We start from the raw sequence: 12,500 nt of genomic DNA on the forward strand, positions 1-12,500 counted from the left end.
CGTATGTATGTATGTATGTATGTATGTATGTATGTATGTATGTATGTATGTATGTATGTATGTATGTATGTATGTATGTATGTATGTATGTATGTTTGTGAAATGGAGTAAGGAAGAGAGAAACATGTGTAATTTTTATCTATAATAATTGAATATGAGGATTAAAGATATTTCAATTGCACATCTAGGTTGCATATAACAAAAATCCCCCCAAAAGAGGAAGGAAAGATGTAGTCAAGAGGCCTTAACTAAATGCAATCCCAATTCAAACCATTCCACAAACTTACCAATATTGGTGGTATAATCAGTTGCTCCAAATATGAGTTCTGGAGCCCTATAATAGCGGGAGCAGATGTACGATACATTGGGTTCTCCGCGAACCAAATGTTTGGCACTCCCAAAGTCACATAGTTTGAGAACACCCGTTTCTGGGTCCAGGAGAAGGTTCTGTGGCTTTATATCACGATGACAGACACCCAGGGAGTGAATATAGGCAAGGCTTCGGAACAACTGGTACATATACAACTGGAACAAAAAGCATGTATATTATTTCTGATCTATGACTGAAAATACAACTAAAATATAAAAATATACATGTATTGAAATGGGTAAATATATACAACTGTTGTGGAAAAATATATATCATATTGAAATGATTGTTAGATATACAATTGGAAAATTTGTGCAAAGAAAGTTTTTAAAAAATAATAATTAAATAAAAAGCCGGGTAACAAAAGATTATGTAAAAACCCTCTTGAACCATTGTTTCATTCCTATGCCTTTGCAATATCATCATTTCCTTGCTCTTCCTCTTTTTTATAAAACTGGAATAAAACAAAAATTACATTTTCTTGAAGCAAATCATGTCTGTACAATTAGGGGGGTTGGAGGGGGTGCAGAGAAAAGCAATCATGGATACAGGATCTCTCTCTCTACATCATCTGAGATCGAGGCTCTTAAGATCTGATAAAAATAAATGCCAAGTGGGAATTACGGGAGGAGGGACAGAGTCGAGACGAAAAAGGAGACAGGAAGAATGATAGGAAACAATGATGGGAAGAACAAGGGAGCATACAATCCAGCCAAAGGTATTTTCAATTTACTGCTTCATCTGGCTAAACTACAAAGTGAAAAGAAATGGTCTTTGGCATAAATCTCTTTGCACTTCCCTTTATGGTATTTCTTGTAACTTATTCAATCTAGCCCTTACACCTTATGAGTACACAGCAATAATGATGTTATTCAGTCATGTTGCTTTCAGCAATCATCACCTTCAAAAGTCCATCTTTACTTCTACAATAAGTATAGAGATATTGCTATATCAAATTGTGGTGATGAATGAGGTACTGGTATAGGCTTATGGTTTAATGCCACTTGGGACCACTAATACATGTGGCCATTTTGTTAAAATTGTGTGAGGTATGACTAAAAAAATGTCATAATACAGACATGCATATACAGAAATGATTACACATCTATCAGTCTAGACATGCATATCTACTGGATAGATAGATAAATAAATGTATATCTATCAGAAAGGTAGACAGATATGCATTTCTTTCTGTGTATAAGCATGTCCATATGTATAAGAATCTTCATTAGGCCGTTCCCCGCACAATTTGAACAAGCTGGCCGCTGGTTGTTGAACCTAATTTTGACAAACTAAAGTGACGGACTAAAGCAGGGGATTCCCAAACTGGAGTACATTTGCACTTTTGAAAGGGCACATAGGTAAATGAAATAACAACCACACTGCAAACTACTGAGGAGTGTGTAGCGTACACCGTATACCAAAACCAGTGCACACCATAAATAAAGAAGAACAATCACTATTAAAATCAGCTGATAAGGGTAGCAGCCAGGAAAGTGAACACTCCTCCTCCTCCTATCAAGGAGTAAAAAATGAACAATAAAGATAAGAAAACCCTGCATTCTTTATTACACCGACGAGGTGATTTAACATACATTTTGGGAAGAATTTGTTGTCCGCTAAATTGGAAACCTTAATACTAACTCAAATTCCTCAATGGAAATATCAAATTTCAGCTCAGATTCTCATGAAGCACAGCAAGTCACTCAGAAGTCATGCCATATACTGTCATAAGTTTCGCCTTAAGAAACAGTTAAAGCAATTTGCCTGAAGGGCATCGTGACTGAAATTTGAGCGATTTGAAAAGAAATTGAATTGCACACTGAGCCGTTATTCTTCATAAATGAAATTTTCTAAAATACAACATTCATTTGCATCTACAAGCAGTAAAAAGGATAAAGAAGTGGCTGAATATATACATATACACAGTCCTGATGGTGCTTCAATCAGAATCATGTACTTCAAGTGAAGGTATATATACAAATAATCAACTGCACATGGAAAAAATACAAGCACGGTAGAGTCTAACTAGTCCACAAAGATGAAATGAAACAAGTCATAATAAAACTTTATTCTTTTTTTCCAAACAAATCTCACATAATACAAACACAAATCAATTACCTTAATATAGCTGATTGGTATAGTTTGTTTTTGTTTGCTGTGATGCCTTGCTACTTTATATACTGTCTCTGGAATAAATTCTAACACTAGGTTCAAGAACACTTCTTCTTTCTGGAAAAGAAAAGAAAAAGAAATTAGTTCTTTGACATTAAAATGATGCAATAATGATGCACTTCTCCACCCCTCCATAATGAGCCAAGTGTATAGAAGAGTGGACGGATAATATTACACTGTGTTTATAGGGGAAGGGTGGGTTATGTAACATTATGTATGAATGGAGGAGGGCAAATCTTATGTTATCTTATGTTTGCATAGAGGATGATGGTGAATCATGAAATATTACTGTTTGAATTTTGAGTTGGGAAATGAATCATCAGAAAGTGCATATGGATAATAATGCACTATCTGGAATCCCAACAGAAAGTGTATACAGATAATTCACATGCCTGGGATCCCAGCTGAAAGTGTAAATGGACTATCTAGGATCCCTAATGATTCCTTAGAACCTGGAGACAGAATTGCAGTGTCTGTTGGCCAAATTAATGTAAAACTAATGCTAATTTGTAATCATATCCCCTTTTATGACCCTTCATTATGTCCATTATGTGGACCAACACTTTTAATCTCTCTTTGCTATTACTGACATTTTTTCTTATACTCTGACTTTGCCAAAATCATGTCAGCCTGTTTTTATGTACTCCAATTTCTGCATGTATGTACTAAAAGTAACAAGCAGAACTCTGTTTAGCTTAACTAAAAAGAATTGACCAAAATTACTATGTTACACACACACAAACACATGAAGTCCATTAAACCCAAAGACTTCTAAAATCATATTCTACAGATGCAAATGAAATTGACATACTGAAGATCCCTTCACAGCTAAGAAGATATTGATTCTATCATCATCTCAATTTACCAATCTGCAGTTTCTGAACCACGTCCTTCAATACTTTCAATACAATCTTTCTTACCTTTTGGTAACATTTTCAATAACCAAATTAGTATATATATATAAAAAAAAAAATAATAATAAAAATAATAATATGATTAAGGTATGTGAAATATTTACGAGTGATACATTGTAACCTTTTGTAAACTGTCGTGAAAACAAATTAACTGGGTCAACCTTGGATGAGCCTTAAATTTCAGTTATCAATCGTGACAATGTTAAAAACTGCCACAAAACAAAAGGTAAATGTGAACTTTCACATAATAAACAGATTTATCTATGGTCAGCATACCAATGTACTATGCCTTCTTCAAATATCACAGACAAATAAAAATCTACAAATCAGAGATAGCAGAGGCATGGGCTACAGAACTCAGAAGCTATAATCTGCTTTGCCCCTTTCACTATGTGAAAAGCAATATACATGTAAAATACAGAAAAAATGTAATATGGAAGTATCAATAACATGAAAAGGAATGTGCATGTATACAACACTATGAAAAAGGAATGTGTATGTATTGTGGTGGTCATTATGAAGCCTGAAGGAAAACAGAAAACTTTTCCTCTGCCAAGTTAGTGATTCTGAGCAATTAGTAAACATAGTTAGACTTTCTGTCTTGAGAGAAAAAAAAACATAATAATTTAGCAATTATGAAAATGAAAATGAAAATATCATTTCCACTGAAGAAGAAAAAAGAAGGAGAAGGGGAAAATGAGAAAGAAAAAGAAAATGGAGATGATGATAAGGAAGAAAATGAAGACAATAATAAGGAAGAAAATGGAGACGATGATAAGGAAGATGATGAAGATATGGAGGAGGAAAAGGAGGAAGAAGAAGAGGAAGAGGAAGAGGAAGAGGAAGAGGAGGAAGAGGAAGAAGAAGAAAAAGAGGAAGAAGAAGAAAAAGAGGAAGAAGAAGAGGAGGAAGAGGAAGAAGAAGAAAAAGAGGAAGAAGAAGAAAAAGAGGAAGAAGAAGAAAAAGAGGAAGAAGAAGAAAAAGAGGAAGAAGAGGATGAAGAAGATGATGAAGAAGAAGAAGAAGACGATGATATGAACTGAATCAAAGATGTTATGAGGCCAGTTATCAAAAATATGATCCTCTAAGCCATCCACAGCCCCCTACAAATTTAACTAATAATTTTTATCCTACTGCTGAAACACTGATATCCTTGTTTTTTCTACTTCTTATCATGTAATGGTGTGTTTACTAAGTGATGAAAGGCCAACCTGTACTCTTCAAAAAACACAAAAACATGAACTAACTATTGCACGTTATGTCTGTTTGTTTAAACTCCAAAGATGGCATTCTATGTGTTTCTGTTAACTTGAATATCAATTGCTTCATAGTTGCAACATTGCCTGTGATTTATAAACAATGTTCCTGAAATAAGTGATGAAATATCAACAAGCAATAGTCTGAGTTTTCCCAAGACCAGGGTTTTCGATAAAATTGTGTGTTTGGAGGTCATGCTTTCATCCTTACTTCAGAAATTGCAATTCAAAAACAATGATTTCATAATGATGGTTTTAGTGCAAAAAGACCAAAATACAGTTACTAATGTATTAATATTACAGGGGTGACTGATAGAAATGGTTATATTACTATTTCTTTTTTGCTGCCTAAGCTATTTTCATTTCCAATTACCTATATAAATGAAAATGTAGCTCATTACTATAATACAAATTTTACTGGTTATAAAGAACTAACGAAAAATAAGTTTTAATTTACCTTGTCTCCACTGGAGTAGAAGAAATACTTCAGTTTCACTATATTACAGTGTTCTAGTCTTCTCATAATCTGCAGCTCTCGGTTCTGAAATACAAGATGAAACATGTATGAATACACAAAATGTGAGGTGTTTTGACATGATTACAAAAAAGTATCTCGTAAAATAAACACATCAGAGGTTTCACTAGCTTTATTTGAATCTGAACCAGAATCACGGCCAGGTTTACTAGCCCATACGCCAGGTCTAAGTATACTACCTGGAGCACTAGAGGGGTCACAGACTCAGGAGTAATCTTAGCCCAGACTGGCAATTTTTTCATGGCCAATGGTGATCTCTAGTGTATCATTCTCATCTCTAGTCTATCATTCTCTGGAGGCTTTTTTTGAAGATCAATATCCAGTTATGACTTTCACACTAACATTTAGAAGCCAGCCTTAACCTGTCTGTCTAGGGAATGTAACTGTAACAGAACCAAAACAGGAAGCTAGATGCTTCAAGGAAAAGGGCCAAGCTAAGTACTGGAAGTTGAGCTCGTGATACTTCATAATAAAAAAAGCATCCCTATGAATTGCATAAGAGAAGCAAAAGTGAGAATAAAATTTAAGCCTCTATGAGACTAATCAGTTTTCATGTAGATTTCAAAGTATATCTCTGAAGAGATGAAATACTGAAGTTCAATGTTTCAACCATATCAATGAATTTTAGATTAGATATAAATAAATTAATATATCAATCCTAAGCCTTTTTTATGCCATAGTAGAAATCAAACCTTTTGAGTCTAATGTTTTTTTTTCAAATTTCAAGCATACCTCAAAATAATTCACTTTTGTTATTCAAACAATTCACATATGTTCCCAGGAATGATGCCAGAGACCTCCCTTATATGTTACCTCACTTGCTCCATCTTTAACCTATAACCTTACAAACACTTCTTTAATGTGTCACAGATCAAGGCATGGAATTTTCCAACCTAGTTGGCCAGATAACACTGATCAAGGAGAGCATAAAAGATAGAAGCTGCTTCTTCCCTACCAACTAACTTATTACCACAATGTTTCACAAGGGTACTATTTCATATAGATTTCATGTTTGCAAGATTTTGATTAATAGTCTAGAGGTTGTGCCAAAAATCTGCCTAGGCAAAGTTAGTCACAGCATGTACTCTTTTTGCATAACTACCAAATGCACTTTTGAAATGAAGGTTTCTAACTTTATTTCTAAACTCCACATTTATTATGACTTATGACTTCACGGAAAAAGAGATAATACCAAAATTAGGAACAAAATGGAGCAGAGGATCCTTTTATCATGTAATACAAATATGAAACCATCTGCAGCTCAATCTTAAAAAAAAAAAAAAAAAAATTACTGTGAGAGGTAAGTGTGCTCTGAAGTGTCAGAAAAATGGAAGTACATAATGGTCTGCTCAATGTTTGCTCATAAGAGCATTGCAAAGAATATGATCATATGACTGGGTCTATAAACATCTTAACCCACTAGCGCCAGTATATTTTAAAGCCAATCCAGTGTCACACCCGTGGGATGCCCGGCAATGTTTTTTTTTTTCGGGTGTCTCATATGTAGGGTACCTGTCATAAATGGGTTAAATGGTGTGAAATTTTGTAGTCTACTCTCTTCTAGCAAATATCTATGCATCGACACACATGCCATCAAATGCTGTAACATCATAATTAGAAGGAGAAAAATTGTCAAGACAACACTTTCATAATGGTCTTATTATTGAATCTAACTCCAAGTAAACAGATGAACATTCGTTGTTATAACAAATGCCTTTCCCCATGAGAAAACAAAAAGAATTTGCTTTGACTTTGCCATAAAGTAACAAAGTCCTTCCGTATAACGAGGTAAAAAAGGCCTGCAGAACTCCAAAGTATAGCTCCAAGAGGTTAATTAAAGTTTTGGTCTTACAAAAAGCTGTAGGATATTCAATATGGTTTCAAATAAAGGCTTCCTTACTGGACTGTTCACTGCTCTACATGTACATTTTTCAATTCATATTTCAAAAACTGCATTCACATTCAAGAACAGCAAAAACTTAATGCATGTTTCAAGCTGTAATAAAATTTCACACAAGGATTCTATGTAAACAATATCCTATATAAACATAAGAGATCTGTGGTTAGTGACTCAGCCATTTAATTTCTAGCCAAAGCAAATACAATATCTGCATTCTGCACCCTCAAATCCAATCTAAAATCAATGATATTTGGTGAAATGTAAGTTGTATTATCGTAACCTTCCTCCCTCAACAACCTTATGGCAGTAATTGATGTGGTGTGGTTCAAAATGTATATAAATGTATTTGCAGCATAAGGAGAATGCAGTGAAGTATCAAATTTAAAGTAAATATATGTCAAACAATTGTTTACAGCCCATCTGAATGTTTATCTAGGCATACATTAGCAGGCACATCATCACCATTAATCTAATGACAATGAAAAGATGAGCCCAAACACCAGGCTTGCTCTAGGTCGTGTGCACTTCATGAGTTTATGGCTGTCAAATCTTGTTCTTTAGTTAAAGTCTTCAAGTATTGCCCTGACCCTCCTCCCCCCACCCTTTTTCATGTTTTCAAAGCATGTCTAGAATCAAAGACATGAGGGGATATAACATCTTCCTCTCACTTCTAATTTCCTTTTGAATAGGCGGTCTTGAGAAATGGTGATATTCGTTGCAGTATTTTTTTCTTAAATGTTTCTACACACAGATGGCTCCACAAGTGGTCAGTCTACAAGGAGTCAATTACATACATATACAAACATTATATATTATATATATATATATATATATATATATATATATATATATATAAATATATATATATAAATATATAATACATATATATAATACATATATATAACAATATATAATACATATACATATTTAAAATACATATATATAATACATATACATATACATATATATATATATATAATACATACATATGCACACGCACATGCACACATACACATCTATATATATTTATTTATATATATATATATATATATATATATATATATATATATATATATATATAAAATTTTTTTCTTATGTTTTTCATATAAATACTGTTATCATAATTATTGACATTGCAATTATCTAACTGCAACATACAATAAAATAGTAGATTTCTAAAACTGATGAAAAATGTTTGACTTACTGATGACTAAGCCATCTATTGGTAAATACAATTAATAAACTGAACTCACTGTGGCCATGACATGCGTACCAGCCATCCCTGGTGGAATTGGGTAAACTATGGTACATTAATAAATGTGCAGCACTTAATTCTAAGCATTCTTTTTTTTCCCATCTCCCAGATATCCAAAAATAAATCCCCCAATTATGTCAGTCATCCTGAAAAGAATACCTAAGACTTTCTTTTTCTTTTTTTTTCACACAAAGATGCACTGTGAATGCAGTACACAAATTCATATAGAAATAAAGCTCAGAGTATTAATTCAATCCAATCAAGTTTAACCATCTGTGCACAATGACACTTCTAAGGCCTCACTGCAGTTATCTAGTTTTTCCTGGTCTGCACACCTGGAGGTACACTAGCCACTGCATTGGGCCTGAATAAGTTTCTGCCTTATACCTGAACACCAGTGCGCAGGCATTGGTGGTCCACTGGAATTCCAGCTTTATAATGTACAAGTTCTGCTTCATTAACTCATAGCTCGCGGATGGCATGATTTGATGCAAAGTGCCATAGAACGCTGATCCCAAGGAGCACTAGGCGGCTGTGTGGCTTGGGTAGCTAAGTGGGCAAGGGGATATCAGTAAAAGTTTATATATACATACACAAACATATATGAGTTTATATATACATACACAAACATATTTGTGCAAAGGAAGGAAAGCAGCATAGGGCCCATTCTCCTGCGCGGTCTCCCGTACCGCCCAAGTGTAAAATAAATACTGCTACAGGACTATGCACCATATTACATAATACTCATTTATGGCGGGTCCCATATATGAGACACCTGGAAAAATACACATTGCTGGGCATCCCGCCAGTGTGACGTTGGATTGGAGCTTGCGCTTCTAATACGTTGCTGGCCACAGCCGGCGCGTGGGCAGATTCCAGGCTGGCCCCACGCACCAATTTTGTAACCTCCCGGAAAATATTATTTACGGCTTCAAAATATACCGGCATTAGTGGGTTAAGATTAAAGATCCTTCCACATTCTATACCTTTTTGTAACTTCACATCCCATAAACCTCCAGTAAGATAAAAACTGCAAATAATTTTTTAAATTTAACATTTATAAATTTAATTATACTTCAATACTTTATCTTATTTTTTAATAGAAAAGATCAATATAAGAAAAAAATTCACAGGCCACAAAATATTACACCAAATGCCACTGTGACCTAAACTTAAAAATATAACTGCAGTATTATAAAACCAATATGGTATTGCCTGTTAAAAGGATAACTATACACTGCATCACTACTTACCTAAAATTAGATTAGTGTTTGAAATCATTGGCATTTAAAAAAAAAGAGAGAGAAAAAGAAAGAAGAAGAAGAAGAAGAAGAAGAAGAAGAAGAAGAAGAAGAAGAAGAAGAAGAAGAAGAAGAAGAAGAAGAAGAAGAAGAAGAAGAAGAAGAAGAAGAAGAAGAAGAAGAAGAAGAAGAAGAAGAAGAAGAAGAAGAAGAAGAAGAATAAAAAGGTAAAATGCAGTGGCTGTGCTAGGCTACTGTATTGCATGAGTTTCTTACGGGGAGCACCCAGATTACCCAAAACCTTATAAAACAAAGAAACATGAATGTAGAAGCTGTGTCAACCTCTCACTCCATGAAGCTGCTAACAATGTTAAATGTTTGTGATTGAATTTGAAGAAAAAATGGTAAAATTGGGAGCATTAATTCATGTCTATATAAAAAATAGTTGAAATCCTAGTATAAATAAAAATCAACAGTTCTAAACGACAAGCAAAGATCATTGATTATTAGTAATCAATACCACGTATAATCATCATCACCAATAGTCATTCTAATAACAAATCAAACTATGATGTCAAGATAAAATAGGTTTTCTCCCAAAACTGTAAGTTTGGAATTATAAACTCCCTACACAGACAACCAACATTTTTCTCTTTTCTTTTCCTTTCTTTCTTTCTTTTTTATCTTAGCTAATCTCTACTACTCCTACATTTACTACATTCTTCAATTCTTTTTCCCTTTATTGCTTTGTCATTTGTTGCATTCTACCTCAATGTTTGCCACAAAATCTTATTCTTTCACTATATACCCGTTATCTGCACTACTATTATCAAAGATAAGAAAAACAGGATATAATATAATGAAGCACAATTAAAATACATGAAAAAAATCCATAACATGACTGTGTATGAATGAAGATTAAAAAGAGAAAAAATAAACATTAAAAAATCAATAAACAATAAATTAATATTTAGCCTGGTGTTAACAAAAGCTTTGTTTTGTTTATATCAAAGTTTCACATTCAAAATATCTGAAGCTCTTTTTACATCTAACAAAGTAATACAACACAAATTCAAAATGGAGAGCTCTATGCTAAACACAAGAATGAACTGAAAAGCTTTATTCTGGAATCTGTTTTTAATAACAATTCAGGACATTTCCAACTCCTTGCAAACAGGTAGTGCTTATGTAAATACTATGGTATGAAGAGACTGCTTTCAGTGGCCTGTTAAACTGTTATTCACTTGTTTGGCCATTTACTGTAATTATTTAAGAGTTACAGCTCCTCAAATGTAACCTAAAGTCACTTTTTAAGCTCATTCACAAGACACTCAAGTGGAAATAATGTTCCAGTTTGGTACATGAAGTCCAGCTGAACAAATCTTCCATTCAGTGAGGATTTAGTGAGAAGCGCATCACATACACCAAGGCACTTCTGAAAATTTTGTTCTGCATTGGGGCAGAGACTAAGTTTTACCATGAGCACTCAAACATTTAAATGGGATATAATGTTAATCAGATAAATAATTTGGCAATTACATGATAATGTGGTCATACTTTCCACTGAATACCCACTGTATGCTCATGGAGACAGTGTATTGTGTTGCCTAATACTACTTTATGAATCTTGACAGACTGAATTTAGCATCTGCTAGCTACATAAGCTTCTTAATCCTTCTTAAAAGGTTTTCCCATAGCTGTAATATCATTTGTGCCTATCCAAAAAAAATAGATAAGCACTCTTTTATCTCTGACTGTCAGAGACCCTTTGATTTAAAAAAAAAAGAAAATTTCCCAGGAATTCTGCTAACTTCTCAAAATAAAATTGCTTTTCCTGCAATTTCCCCTTTCCCCTTCCTAAATCATGATTACAAATTATTCAACTTACTACACATTTTACCTCAGCATTCCATCTCCATTGCAAATAGAAACCTTAGTAATTTAAAAAATGCAAAGGATCTGAGCATTCATGATGTCTAATAAATTTCTTTAACTTCTGGCAAATCAATGCTTTTATAACCACATAACTAACAATACTTTTTCTTAGAAAATAACACAAAGATATATTCATATAAAACTGATATCTCCCCCCCCCCCCTCTTAGCATTGATCACACTGTTCTAAAAAAAAATAAAACATGTGTTAGCTTTTTGTATCTGAACTTAATGGACATAATTTATAGGTACAGGACACTAAACATATGCATGCATAATCAGCTTGTCCAAGTCTCAAACGTAGTTACAAGATATCAAATACCATCATGGCTATGAGGCAGTAATGTAGTCTCCCTGAGTTTGGAATCTGATAATACAACAAAGATAATTGTAATAAGATTAAGGATCATCATTATCACATTAAAAATACTAATTCTATTCCAAAGTTTAATTTACTGTTTTCTGTATAAGGCATGTATTAAAAAAAGTCAAAGTATACATTTTGTTCATGAAGCCATTTTTCTTTCTTTCTTTTATATCCTCTTTTGCATGCCTACAAATTTATTTCTATGGAGTAAATTGTCAGACAAGTGTTTTTCTGTATAGATCATATTTTAACAATACCAGAAGAGTAAGAGGAAAGGCACTTCCTAAAGATGGTCAAAAAAAGCAAATTCATAGACCCAAAACATAGGCATTTATGTATAACTTGGATGTGAGGAGTTATGATGTACAATAAACTATTTAGTTCATTGTTGGTTAGGTACACATTATACATACAAAAAGCTCATTTCTTTAAAAGGTTTGTTTGCTTACACAAACATATTTGTAAACTATTTCCATATTGTTTATAGTATGAGGAAATTAAAACAAATAAGTTTGACTCTTGTGAAAGCCTTCTCCCAGGCTTCAGGAACCAG

At 33.4% G+C, this 12,500-nt stretch overlaps 1 protein-coding gene across 3 annotated transcripts in view; it reads right to left on the reverse strand.

Annotated features, from left to right (window-relative positions):
• sgg (shaggy) overlaps positions 1-12,500 on the reverse strand; it is a 64,745-nt gene that overhangs the window by 14,152 nt on the left and 38,093 nt on the right. For all 3 annotated transcript variants that reach the window (XM_070119249.1, XM_070119248.1, XM_070119250.1), the window contains exons 3-5: positions 5,173-5,256; positions 2,492-2,602; positions 288-525 (exon numbers count right to left, since the gene is read on the reverse strand). In XM_070119249.1, coding sequence (XP_069975350.1) covers positions 288-525; positions 2,492-2,602; positions 5,173-5,256 — 433 coding nt within the window. The remainder of the gene's footprint in view (positions 1-287; positions 526-2,491; positions 2,603-5,172; positions 5,257-12,500) is intronic.

This window comes from Penaeus vannamei, chromosome 43 (assembly GCF_042767895.1).
Source record: "Penaeus vannamei isolate JL-2024 chromosome 43, ASM4276789v1, whole genome shotgun sequence".
NCBI classification, from domain to species: Eukaryota; Metazoa; Arthropoda; class Malacostraca; order Decapoda; family Penaeidae; genus Penaeus; species Penaeus vannamei.